Source organism: Pempheris klunzingeri, chromosome 5 (genome assembly GCF_042242105.1).
Source record: "Pempheris klunzingeri isolate RE-2024b chromosome 5, fPemKlu1.hap1, whole genome shotgun sequence".
In the NCBI taxonomy this organism is placed as follows: domain Eukaryota; kingdom Metazoa; phylum Chordata; class Actinopteri; order Acropomatiformes; family Pempheridae; genus Pempheris; species Pempheris klunzingeri.
The window spans coordinates 6,528,718-6,543,546 of record NC_092016.1 but is presented as its reverse complement, the minus strand read 5'-3'; the positions used below and the strand labels follow the sequence as shown (position 1 = coordinate 6,543,546).

The 14,829-nt window shown below is 41.4% G+C and overlaps 1 protein-coding gene across 1 annotated transcript in view; it reads right to left on the bottom strand.

Annotated features, from left to right (window-relative positions):
* LOC139201019 (metabotropic glutamate receptor 8-like) overlaps positions 1–14,829 on the bottom strand; it is a 121,136-nt gene that overhangs the window by 69,674 nt on the left and 36,633 nt on the right. The window contains exon 2 of the mRNA XM_070830222.1: positions 11,062–11,278. Within this exon, the coding sequence (XP_070686323.1) occupies positions 11,062–11,278 (217 nt within the window). The remainder of the gene's footprint in view (positions 1–11,061; positions 11,279–14,829) is intronic.

The following is a 14,829-nucleotide window of genomic DNA, read 5'->3' as shown; positions in this document are numbered from 1 at the left end:
TGCCAAGTTTAGAGGAAGAAGAAGAAATGAGCTGCTTCTTGTGACACTTTGTCTTTATTAAAACATCAAATATTCAGTCTGAGTCAAGGAGGAAAATGACAGCAGGAAAATTAAGTCCGTCATGTGTCCTCTGCATCGCTTCTGTAGTCACGGCAACACGTTATTATGTCTATATTTTAGTGTTTATTATGTTTTGCTGTGATTCAAAATAGTTTTTTTTTGAAAAAGTAACTTAGCAACCGTGACTGATTTATTTGAAGAATCTTTATCCATCTGATGCATGTCATTATCAGGGCAGCCTTCATATATGCTGAATCTTCAAACAGTCACACAACAGACAATTAAGAGACCTTCAATATTAAACAAATTAAAACTCTCTAGAGGTAAGTTTTGCCAACTTTCTATTAACTTATTCTTTAAAGTCTGTTTTATGGTCGATATAAACCATAAAACCACCATAAATGATAAATAAAGGTGTGCTAGTGTTCATAAAACATGCTCAGCACAGATGAACCGATGGTGAGGGTGAAAAGTGAATATTAAAAGCTGTTATTACAGTGCAAAAACTACAACGACTCTTTTGTTTAAATTATCTAATACTTAAATCTTCATTAAGTTTTCTCAACCTCAAGCTTCTAAGATTACAATCCAGAAGTCGTTTGCTTCCTAAACAAGTTTACTGATTATGGTTAGTCCACAATGTTGTACACAATGCTGACTGACTAAAGGCTATTTCACACTGCCACACAACAACCGCCATGATAACCACCTGAAACGGCGTTCCTCAAAAAAGCAAAGTGTTTTTTAAAGCGGCTGCTTCCATTATGGTGCAAGGCCGTGATTTCATCATAGCGTTACTACACCAACCTAGTTCTGTGCACTTTTACGTGGGCGGCAACCGCTCCATACCCCCACCACCATGATCAAAACCGCTTCCCTCCCTCTGCCGCTGTACCCTCATTGAAATGACTGGAGGCTGTGAGTACTGCTTGGTGGGGTGAAAGCCACTTGACAAGTAGAGCACTTCTCCAGCCTGGATGGATATGAAACTCTGCTGGTTTAGTTCTATTTTCTCTCTACAGGGTGCCCGAAGCATCATTAAAGATGTTGTGTTCCAGTGTTTTTACTGTTGTCCTCGAAAAAACCTATTTTCTTCCCTTAGAAAATAACTTGGTGGAGTTTGTATAACCGTTGGTATGTTCAGTGTCATTCCTTCATTGCTCAGAGGTTTATGAGTTTTCAGGTCTTAAACTTCTGAACTCCTCACAGAACTCCTCCCGTCATATAAAGCAGCTGTGATTATCATGAACTGTTCAGCCTAAAGACGACAACAAGTGACACTCTAGAGACAAACAAACAAAAGGCAGCCTTCATAAGAGCTGAGGGGAGCCTCAGTATCAGCCGACAGACGCCGCTGCAGCTTTTCAAACCAATGTCTGTTCACAGGCTTCGAAGATGAACGTATAATTAACAGCTGCGGAGCTGAAGTTCGTTTCTAGGCGGCAGGCGTCGCCTCCGTCAGAGTTCAAACAGGAGTCAGCCCGCCGTCGGGCCTGAGTTCCTACTGAGAGAGCAGGAAGATCCCGGTTCTCCTTGTGGGGCGGCTCTCAGCTCGACTGCACGGTGGTGAGATTACGACAACGAAACACTAGTTTCTTTCTTTTTACTCCCACAGTTCAAACAGTCAGTCCTGTCCTTTTTTCTTCTACTTCATTAAGCACTCTGAGGGAATGTGCAGCAAAACTAAGGAGAATTTCTTTTACGTCTTTAAACTTTTATTAGACTTAAATTTGGCTTTATTGAATCACCTTTACAGTACAGTATCAGCAGTATCACCTTAGACTGGTGTCATTACTGACTGTATTCTCATTGAAACAGAGTCTCCCTGTATGCATGTCCATTTCTGCAATAGATCCCCCTAAACTCTACACACTGCACCTTTAAAGTGACAAAAGTAGAAGTACTTGTTCTGCATTAAATCTTTATTAGAGTGTTAATACAGATTAAGATATAATACTGATTATACTGAACATTTAATGACGAGTAAAATGTTTAACAATGTATATCATGTTGTATCTCAAATGTTAATATGAAATATTAATATGAAAATAAAAAGCAAATACGGGATTTTTTTCTCAAATGCATCAGCTGTTAGTGAATGAAATAAACTGAATTGTATATATACATTATGTATACTGTATATATTTGTGTCAGTTTTTAGCAGGCATGAGAATATTTCCCTTCATATCACATAAAATGAGTGACAGGGTTAAATATGGACTTATGCCCAGGTCATGACCCTCCAAATGAATTCTGTTCCAGCAGAGCGACTGCAAAGCTGTCAGCATTGCAGGAATAATAACCCTGATAATGAAGATAATTAATATTAATAACAACAGTCCAACAGGCTGCACCATCAGATCCATCCTGCTCTCTCTCCCTGTTAACCTCTGTTTCTTTCCAACAGCTTGTTCACCTCACCAACTTTTTCTGCTTCTTGATTCAGAACAGAAACACGAGTGGTGAGTCTGCACAGCGTGATCCAGTCACAGATAGAAAAAGACATCAGTTGAAAGCCATTTTCCCAGCTGACAGCAGGACCCTGAATGTATCCTGAAGCCATTTTTCCTCCAGTGTAGTTCCTGCTGTTCTCTTCACAATGCTTCCTCACTTGACAAAGTAAAAGAGGTACAAACAAAATTTTCCTGAGATTGGACGAGTGAATTAACTTCTTGAATCCATACTCTGATGTTCTAAACATTTTGAGTTTTTTTTGACAGTGAAACAGTTTTTCTGTGGGTGGCTTTGATGTGTGTTGAATCCCACCCATCTCTAAATCCATTCGATATGCGCACTTTAGATGTGCTTCCATCGCAGAGAGCGTGATGTTCTGCATTCAGGCGGTGTCGAAGTTCAAACTGAGTTAGAGATAGCTTAAGCCAGATTAAGTACTTTGAGCTCACATGAATATCCAGAAGGCCACATTTCTTCACCCGCTCCTGAAGGCTAGAACACACTTACTCCAAACTGCACGTAAGCAAACGTCCACACTGAAATATCTCACTGGACAGATGCCATGACATTTTCTTCAGATGTTCTGGCCTCTCAGACGGTGAAAACTTAGTGATTTTGTTTATCCTCAGACTTTACCTCTAGCACCACCAGCAGGTGGATTTCCACTAAATGTGGTCCACACATCCATGCCCCAGTCAGGACTAATTATAATCACGTTGCTATCATCAGGTCAAAATTCACATTGCTTTATGACTAAATATTGGGCCACTATATCCAAGTGCAGCCTCACAGAGCCACTAGCATGGCTGCAGACTCTTACTCTTGTAATACTGATGTTGTGCTAAACACAGTGTGTTTCAGCTGTAAGCCCATAGCTGTTCTTCGTATATAGACTTTGCTCTATAAGAAAATTGTTGATTGTTATTGAATCACTTGCACTTAGTTTAGAACAGACATATTGTGAAATCTGCTGTCATACACAAAGCCTCAGTCTCTTCCACTTTCACAACAGTTACTGCCTTCTTTCAAAGTCTGTATTGGAAACCACTTTAACATTTCCTAAAGCTCCCTGTGAAAAGAGCAGATCTCTGCAGCTGTTGAGTTTGTGAATTCTGCTTCATTCACCAGTTCTGGACATTTATATTTTCTTATGATGCTCATTTAATATCGCTTCTCTAAAGCAGGTGATCTGAGTTAGAAACAACATCAAATCCTCTGTATAAACCGAAACAAACAGGGGAGTGAAGAAAGTAGTTTTATGTCCACAGGGTCACAAATGTGGCCTTGCAAGACCTTTTCTGGACCCATATACTGTGAATGGACACAGAAAGGAGGAGCCCACTTGGGACCCGAGGATGAGTGCTGACATCAGCTCCTAATGAAAGACCATAACTGGAAAATATGGGACTACATGACCGGTCAGGATGGAATGTATTTGGAGCGATGGAGCCATCTTTCATCTTACATCTTTCTTCTTACATCTTTCTCTGTGTCCTGTTTGTGGTCACTGTAAAACCCCCTTGAAAATCAGCTGAAAGTGTCGGGATCAGTGTGTGAGGCGGTGGCGGTGACCACGCGGAGGTCGAGGCTTTCCTGAGTTCGGGCCTCAGCGGAACAACCCTGCAGCTGACGGCAGACAGAGTTCAAAGACTTCAAAGGCGAATAGACAAGAAAAGATATTTAATCTATGGTTAATAGGATTACCAAGATGAGGAAATTATTATTCAAAGATATTTTGATACACACTGTAATGTTAGTGAAGTGCAATCTGGGGCAATTCAGCCGAGGAAGTTCCAGGAGGAAAAAAGGGTCTTTTCCTTTCGCAGTGATATTATGTAAATGCTCCTTTAATCTGTGACTGCTTCTGCCTGCCAATGAGGTCACTGACTCCTCTCCCTGCGAAACTCTGCTGTCGTCTGCCAGCTGGCCCGCCGCAGAACAGCACAGCACGGCTCGGCCTGGAGGACAGAGCCACTAAACGTCAACCCACCTAGGCTCATTACGAAAACAAACCACGAAGAGGCCATTGTTGTAGCTCTGAGACGTTTTCAACAGGAAACAAGCCACCACAGAGTTCTGGTCCAGTTGTCGCTAATTGATTATGATCTTGGAGGATCAGCTCTGTGGAGCGACACTGCGACGCTCCAAGCTGCTGATTTTCATCTGAAGAATAAAAATAGGTGAGCAAGAACAAAACGACGCTTTACGGGAGAGTATCAGGACGGTAAGATTTAACAATGGCTGCATTTAGATGGAAACTATGAATAACATCCAACAAAAAGCACACACTTCAAATCTAGATCTACATGAAAAATACATATACACATCTATAAAATCTACATATAAATACATATAATAATCCAAATGAGCTGCTTGATCTTAATGCAGTTTTATTCTGATTTTGGACAGAGATATATGAATATACTTCACAGACAATATTTTGTTATCTTTTCCATCCAATGAATGTAAATGACTGTAAATGTTGTCTGTGCTCTGTTCTTTACCAACACGTAGTAATTATTAACTCAAGACACAATGTTTTCACTTGAGAATGAGACTGTTTCTCAGAGCAAATGCCCACAAACAACATTTGTTTACGGTCAAGTTATAGCGCCCTCTAGTGGCTGTACGGGTTATGACTCTGCCAGGAGCATGGATGTATAAAGAGAGCTGGATGCAGCGTTGGGGGGGAAGGACTCAGTGCTCAGTGACAAAAAAGTTCCACTTCATAAAAGTACCCGGATCTTCTGCATTGCTGGGCCCGTGGAGCACGCACACAAGCGTCTCGGGTCTGCAGAGCTGGCAAGCCCTCTGCTATAATGAATGGGAAGAAAATGGTTTAATCATTCGGCTCTTCTGGAAATGTTAGCGGACCGAATGATGGTGAAACAAGTCATTTCTTAGGGGTTGTGACTCAAAACATTTATTGGCTTATTTAAAGGCGTCTCTTTCACAATGTAAGTCTAAGGAAAAAAGCCTGTTTTGGCCCAATGACATCACGTGATGGACGCCATTGTTGTAATTGCACGGGTAGGCCAATGTAAAATTGGCTTGAACGCTTGGTGCACTTCCTGAGACTTGGCCGGGAGCACAGGAGGTCGCCAGGTGACGTTACATTATAGCGACAATATGAAGGGAGAAGTTCAAGGTGGATCGGTGGGTCCACAAAGACGGCTCATTGGTGGATTACCAAATGGGGCAACTGGGCCCAGAGGCCCAAGGGCCTCCAAGCCAGAGCAAGTCTTTATTTATTTTGACATTAACCATGTGCTTATTGTTGTTGCCATGACAACGAACATCACTCTCTCACCTAGCACTTATTTTAACCCAAACCATTATCTTCAAAAACACACTTGCTGACACTACTAAAGCGAATCGACTAATCACTAATCAACGCGTTATAACCAGTTAAAAGGATGGTTTACGAGCCGGACTATTTCTTGGCGGAGAGCACTAACTTCCTCAAGTCATCTGAAGTGGAGAGCATTTCCTAAAATGTCGGACTCTTCCTTTAATTAATCTAACAGTTTTTTCTGTCCATGACTGCCAGATCAATAATTCAGGGACTTTCAGAGTCACCGTCCATACCGGCTAAACACACACGCCTGTCGTCACACACTCACACACACTCACACACACTCTCACACACTCTCACACACTCTCACACACTCTCACACACTCTCACACACTCTCACACACTCTCACACACTCACACACTCACACACTCTCACACACTCTCACACTCTCTCACACACACACACTCTCACACACACACACACACATACTCTCACACTCTCTCACACACACACACACACTCACACTCTCTCACACACACACACCTGCAGCTTCATGACACGAGCCATCCTCTCTGTGTTGAGTGTAAAATCATTTGTCGAGGTGAAACAACCTCCCAGCAGCCCAGAGGACCAGCTGGTGACATCACAGATGGCGAAGAGACTCGGTTCACCTGTCAGCTGTCTCAGAGCTCCGCCCCCTGCAGATTAACACACACCTTAACCTGCTGACGGAGATCACAGTGTTTTTATCCATCTGTCCCCGAGTAGCTCAGCACGCTGCAGGGAGATCTGCAGCTGTTGTCATGGAGATGGGCTTCGTGAAACGGCGGCGACAGTGATTCTGTATTTTGTTGCAGCCATTAGCGCACGTCTCTGTGGGCCTCAGGTTACAAACATCAGCAGCATCTGTACTCAACAGCTGGGTCATCACACCACACAAGTGGCATCATCAGCAGAGGACACAGGAAGTTACCTCAGAGGGATACTCCCTTCTTCCTCTTCTGTTATTTTTTCCTTTATACATTCTCCTTTCCCTCCATCTGTCCTCCTTTCATCCTCTTTACACCAGCTCCTCTATACCTCCTCCTTCTCTCCTCTACACATCCTCATTTCCTTCTCTACAGATTCTCATTTCCTCCTCCACCTACTCTTTTCCTCATAGTTACCTTCGTTCCTCCTCTACCTCCTACCCACCTTCATACATCCTGCTGTTCTCCTGCACATTTCTTCCTTTCCTCTCTGCATCATTTGTTCCTTCCCACCTCTGCACACTTTTCTCTTCTTTGCCTCCTCCTTCTCTCCTCTCCCGCCTCTTTTCCTCTTCCGCATCCCTCCCTCCAATAGCCCTCCTTTGCTCCTCTATAAGTCCATTCATCCTATATGTCCTGTTTTCCTCCTCTCCCTCTTTCTTCCCTTCCCCTCCTCCTTCCCTCTTCTCTATGCCACCTTCTTTCCTCCTCTGCATGTCCTTTCCTGCTCTACCTTCTCATTTCCTCTCTCCTTCCTCTTCTACTCTCCTCTTAGCCTCTCCGTCTCTCTTCCCTCCTCTATACCTTGAACTTGGACTTAAATGCACTACTGTCGAGGTACTTGCTCTTTGCTTTAGTATTTCCATTTTATGATGCTACTTCATACTTCTACTGCACTACATCTCAGAGGCAAACACTATTCCATATGTGATTTTTCCTGACAAAGATAGTTGTGCTTCTCCATGAGTGGAGAAAATCTCCCCAGATTACCTGCAAAATACATTTTCACAAAGCTGGAAACAGGCTGCTCTTCAGAGCTCATTTAAATACATATTATACAGATCTGAGGTTCTTGCAGGACAGTGATGCTACAAATGATGTTATATATAATGATATTATATGATGATGTGATATTTAAACCATGATGCATTGCTGCAGATTAACCAACCAAACAGTATATAAAGTAGTTACAATGAGTACAACCTTAAACTATAAACTATATTATTACTTTACAAATTACCTTTTTTTTTTACATATGCAGTAGCATTCCTCCAGACCTGTAAACAGACTTTTGATGTGTAAAATCAATGGGGTTTTCTTTATTAGTGAGCTACCTTCCACCACCAGTTATGAGGAAAATTATCACTGTGACACAATGAGGCTTTTTCACAGTAGGACTTTAAATTAATATTTTCAAAAAATCTGCCTAATGAGCCATGTTCTGCTGAGCTGAAATAAAGTAATAATAATTTAATGAAGACATCTGTATATACAATGAAGAAGTGCTTTCGCAAAATCTACTCATTAGAAGCTAATCGGCTACCAGCTCAAATCCATACATCTGACCACTGTGGCAGAGAGCCTTCAGACCATCAGACCTTGCTCAAGCCATTTCCTTGTGTGTTTGTGTGTGTGTATGTGTGTGTGTGTGTGTGTGTGTGTGTGTGTGTGTGTGTGTGTGTGTGTGCGTGCAGAGGCAACAGCAGCAGCAAAGATGAAAGCTCATTGATTCCACAGAGGAGCCACAGCTGCTCTCTACCCAGTGTCTCGTTATTAATCTAAAGCTTTTAAACGCCGTGATCGTTGCCATTCTTCATGATTACCGCTGCTGCTGCCATTTACACACAGATTACAGCAGTGTCACAGGCACAGGTAAATATGTAGGTATTACGGCAGCAAGGACATAAACCCGGTTACAATGATGGAGAGAACCAGAGGGTGGCACGGCGGAGATGAAAAATCTATCCTATTTTATTAAATTTCTGTTATGCTTTTTCATTCTGTCATAATAAAGTACTGTTATTCAACAGAGCTGCTGTTTGGGAGAGGATGCATGCGCTGCAACACGACGCTCATTAGAGATTAGATGTATAATCAATCCAGTGATTCATCCTGATACATTCTGCGTTACTGAAACAGAGATACAGACATCTCATGTGTTCCTCTTTCTGTATGTACATTTATTTCCAAAAGACAAGTGCTAAAACTTGCATATTTATTCCTTACAAAACAGCACATGTTAATTGTTTGTCACATGGTACGTGTTTGTGCACTGGTGGGAGACCATCTCACATCTCTGTGAATTCATGAAGGCACGTGTTATTTGCGGATTTTTTTTGTTTGCCAACCGACTGTGTGAGCTGACACAGATTTCATGATATCAAGCTTCATGTTTTAGAAATTAATGGTCAGCTCTTTTCAGCAATAGCAGAGCCTGCCATTCCCATGCTAGATTTAAATTGCTTTAACGCAAACAAGGGATTCACACACACAGCATGTAATACACCGTTGCTATTTTCAATTTTATCTCATCAGCCTCACTGTTTATGGTTTACTCCCTCTGCACCATATCAGACTGTATGTTTTTACTGCTAATGCTAATCAGACACCACCTGCTACCACTGCTTCAAACTCAAAGTACTCAAGCACTCAAGGTTTATCAATAACGTGACTACAAACAAGACAGTGGTGATTTTGATCATTTTTACATCAGGTTTAAATATTCAACCGAGACAGGAGCAGCCACAGTGAGCAGTTGGATGAAGAGCTGCAGGTTAACAGCTGCACATCTCCAGCTCCTCAGCAAGGTAACAAACAAACAGACACACCAGCTGCTTATTTGTTGTCTTTCTTACAAAGTAGCTGCCAAAGGAGTGTTTTCATTAACCAGAGGCGCTGCCAAATCAACCTGGACTGAACTCGTAAGGATTAAAACTCTGTCATGTGTGATGGAAGTCCAAATCTTGGTGGGAGCGTCTGGCTTTACACCGGTTTTTTGGCAAATTGTACAATCCTAGTTGCTGTAAAGAGCTGCAGACACATCGACAATGGCAGCAATAGCCCAAAAATAGTAGAACTAAACCAAACAATATCATTAGCCACAGGCCCAGCCATTATTTCAACCATAGTTGTAGTCAGAGCCACAAGTAAAATTAACCCTTTCGTGCATTGAGGTCACTACAGGGTACAGCTATTCAAAAGCTGTTTTCTTGTATATGCATGAGTTTTGATGGCATAGTTGCACATCAGCCACTACAGTGGATGCTATTGCATCATCTCATACACTGCTACCTAGTGGGAAGCCATTGCAAGTGGAAAAAAAAAAAAAAAAAAAGAGTGAAACCAAGATGGTCGACACACATGGTTGTTTCTGTTCAAACCTTCTATAAAAAGAGACCCTTGCAGGTAAGAAAAATATGGTGACATCAAGTAACATCTAAGGAGTCATGCAGTTGCTAAATTTTCCAAGTATTGATTTTATATTGGGAAGAAATTATGATTAATCACATGTCCAGTGAATTGTACATCATGCATCAGTAGCTATATTTCAGCTACTGGACATGTAAATATATCTTTATAAAATTTGGGTTGAAAAAAAAATAAAAGTTCAAATCTTGAATGAATAATTCAAGTAGTAGTAGTAACAGATTTTTTTAGTAAAAAATCCTGACTGAGGTTATTCATGCATGAAAGGATTAAGCATGCCAGAGTATGAAATTAATTTCTTTTTGTTTAAATTACAATATCTGAGATTGCCTTTGTTTTCCCCCATATGTTCCCATATGTCACTGATCTGCTCAAACAGACCAGACCACTGGATATTATTTATTAAATACTAGAAATCGTTTTCACTGAAGTGTCTCTGTACATCTGATCCTCCTAAACATTCCTGTATCTAACAATGTCTAAAACCAAAACCTCTGATAAAGAGGGCACTCCTCAGCTGAAATGTTTCCATGTGATTTAAAGTTTGATTGTTCTTCTTTTGATCAAAGCTTAAAGCACCTTCATACAAGCGGGATGAGCAAAGACAAACTACTGAACCTGAACTCAACCAACACACACACACACACATACATACTGATCTCTGATCTCCAGCATACATGTTAATGCTGATGAAATTCAGCACGACTCCTTACAATGTAATTAATGTCAGACCTCGGCTGGGTGCTATAATATTTTCATCAGTGAAGGCCACTGATTGCTACACAGTGACCAGGAGAAATCAGCACTGACTTCTGTTTTAATTACATCAAGAGTCAATTACACGACCTTTCCTACTGTTCACTTGTCAGCAGACACTGAGCAGGAGAACAGGGAGTTTAACAGCAGCATAAAACCCACAGCGTCCACAGGGTCCATTCATCCTGCCTGTCTTGAGTCATTAAAGGGACATTTCCTGGCTTTAATTCGTTTCAGGTGATAAATAAGTAAAGTAAAACCAACTCTCATATCCCACTTCAGGTTCAGCTTACAGACCGTATCTGCTCGAGGTTTCCCACCTGACTCTCTGGAGATCTGGACGAAGGCCTCGACGCCACTCTCGCCGTAGTTTCCCTCCGAGGCGAGCGTGGACACGTAGTTCCATCCCATCGCCGTGACGATGTCCAGCATGGCCTGAGCCTGGTAGGAGTCTGGAGGAACCACGCGGGAGAAGAAGTCGTAGCGAGTGTTGTCGCTGAGCTCTGGAGCCGTGGAGGCATAGCTGATCTGAGGGATCTGTGGAGACACAGCCAGGTTAAACGTTAGCAGCGGTCATGGTATACCTCCTTTCAGCTATTTGGATGACACGGTGATAAGTGTTTTTTTGTTTGCTGACCTGATATAAGCATTTAATATGTTTTGTATCCTGTACTATCATAATCATCCCATATCAACGTTTAGATCTTGTACATGTACTGATACTATACTGAGGGCTGATTTAATTTCACGAGTGTGTCTAAAGAGTCTGTAAGGATCCAAGGCTTATCTGGAATCAACACCTCAACAGCTGGTATCAGTCACATTTAAGGCATAATACCATTTAAGCATAAAGAATGTGTTGTTGCATAAATGTACAGACCTCTGTGTTATCTGGCAACAGTTTGCAGGTTCCCAACACACATGGAACCAAACACAGACATGAGAATCAATTCACACACACACATATCGGCTCTCGTCCCAGCTTACGTGGCTTGATACACATCCACTAACACACACAGGCATCAGTGTACACACATCTACACACTAGCCACTATAAAACGAAATGTATCCCTCGTTCTCTGCAGACTCGGCCTGTGTATTGTTCACTCTGACTTTGTGAACGAGCGCAGCCTTAACTAAGAATCGACATGTGGCCTGATTGATTTCAACTTCCTCCAACTCTTGGCTAAAACAAATCTTATTTTCACACCATAAATCAGTCTGATCAAAGGCAATTAACAACGATTTAATAGCATATTGCTCAAGCAATGAAGTGATTTAGCATGTTAATATAAAATTGCGGTAAATTATGACATAAAAAACATTTGTCAAGTGTCATGTTTTTAATCACATGTTAAGCTACGGTCAGTGAAACTCAACACCCCTTGCAGATGTTTCCCATTAAAAGAATACCAAGACAGGGAGGGACAGTATTCAGATGCTTTACTAGATAGTATTGTACTTATGATACAAGTTAAAGTCACTCAAATAAGTGAATCAGTCCGTTTTCCATGTAAAACTATTTCTTTAACCGCACGGTTAACAGAATGATTACCACGATCACTATGATTAAGTCAGCATGAGCAGATATGGTAGGAAAACAAATTAAATATAAACACAAACATTTCCTCATTATGTGGATGGAAAAAATTGCGCTCGCCAGCATTCGGTTTCTTTCAAAACATATTTTCTCTTAGGAGACAGAAATTTAGGGAGAAAGAAAACCAGCCATATGTATTTTCATTTTATTTTCCTCTGGGTTTCTTATCTCTGACGTCTTAGACACCAAACCACAAACTGGAGGCAGGAAGGTCGAAAACATCACCAACAGCTGGTTTGTTGAAGTGTTTTCCATTCAGTTCAGATTTTTAAATGCTGTTCGGTGTCACTCCCAAACGCCCTGTGCTATATTTGTTGAGATTTAAACAGATCGAGTTTGAACCTTAAATCCTGACCTTCCTCCGCTTCTTGTTGTTCAGCAGTCAGAGTTGAGTTAGCGAGCTCTGCCGTGTGAATTAGAGAGGCGGATCGGGTCATAGATCCTGCAGACGACAGGCAGACAGGCCCGGCAGCGCTGGATAATGGTCCTTTAGAGAAGGATTGAAGGGCTGATTGATTTCACTTCAGTCACAGGCCGGCGTGTAGGGCCGGACGCCTCATCAGGATTCACAGAGGAGGAGGAGGAGGGAGGAAGACGGACGGCAGAGGGCCTGACAGCAATACAAATGTCACTCAGCCCAACTCGTTCAGCGACAGGCGGCAAATTAAAGGCCTGTATTGTAAATACAAACCTGTCTGAGAGTTGACGCTATCAGAGCGCTGCAGGTTTAACCATCAGAGAGGAGCTGAAGTTTATTTCGAACACAAAGCACACGTGTGGATTTTCCATTCCACATGAGATTATCGCAAGTCCTTCAGATGAAACCACAAAATACACTTTTTTCTCCACACTCTCCAGAGAGACACATGTAAGCATGAATTTTCAAATCTGAAGCATTATTGACAGGACAACATCACGTTTTCTGATCTGGGATGCATTTAGGCATAAAAACAAGATGCTGCATTATAGTTACAATAATAAGCTCTTGGTTGAGGTTGGGGAATGACCATGGTGATGGACCCGTATTGTTGGCTCATCAAGTCACCGTGTTTCTGCTTTGCTACATCTTCTTAAACATATGTCGATTAGGAGTTTATGTTGAATCGACCGATGGTCTCATGTTTCCTGGGAGGACAGTCTCCACAATCAAAAAGGATTTGTCGGGTCAAAGAAAAGCTGTATTCAAAATGTCAATTATTCAGAAAGTCTGAAAAACAGCCTTGTCTCAACTCAAGGACATTTTCAGATTTATTTGAAGGTATGAACTATTGTGAATGCAGGCCAATAAAACACAATATTTTCACATCTGATGTAAAAACAGACATTGTTGGAACCTGACTTTGTCCTGACAACTTCTAAAACAGGTGGCTCATACTATGGAGGAGGATTAAGTGATAAACGATCAGCTAAACAGCTACATCATTGTCTGTTTTTCTATTTAACATGTTCTCCAGTTAAATGTTTTTGACTAAATGCATACATGAAATAAATAAGATTTTAACAATGTGTGTTGTATGTCACTTTATTTGTTTTTTGGCAGATGTTATTTGCTCCCAGTTGTCAGTAACCAGCACCCGAGGGTTAATAGCCAATGTGGCTTTTTACAGCCAGATGTTCATCCTCCTGAGACCCAGAAGACAAGAAAGGTTTTAATATGTGCATAATTTTAGTATATTTTCACATGATTTAACTAATTGGGATGTAGGAAATATATTACAATGATTTTTTTCCTCATAAAATGTTATTTATGTATGTATGTTTTTCGCAGCTATCCTTATTAGGAGATTGTGTGGATTTACATTTATTATAAATTTGACGTAACCTCAATACACACTTTACCCCAACCTTCACCTGAACCCCTGAAGTGGTATTTTGCCTCATTAGGACATGACTTCGGTCCTCATGAGGACCGGAGTCATGGTCCTGACAAGGTTGGTGATGATACCAGTAATGGTCCCAACAGTGATAGAAAAGCACACACACACACAGACACACACACACACAAAGTACAGTGAAGGCTAAGAAAACTGGGGACCCCCATTAGCATTAATGATGCATTGTGAGCTGAATAAACAGCAGCATCAGTTATTGATGCTCAGTCAGCTGCTGCTCCATTAAAACACACCAGCTCCTCTCTTTAACACACCCTGCTCCCATCTTTAAAAGGGCCACACTGCTGTTATCCAATGTTGTATCCCATTTAATGTAAATTACATGTCACTTCTGACCTTTCTCTGAAGCACATCACAGCTTTCTGCACTTAGTACTGAATTAACCATCCTGAGCTTTAAGCATGTGGAGTGAACATGCCTGGAAAACCTCCACAGGAAGGGAACCCTGACTGAGCAAAGCTGTCTAGCATGTCACATCGAAGCATCACGATTAAACAACATTACGACTCCAGCTTTGTGTTGTAAGATAATTGATATCGTCAAATTATAGCTGTAATGGCAATAATAATAATAATAATAATAATAATAATAACTGA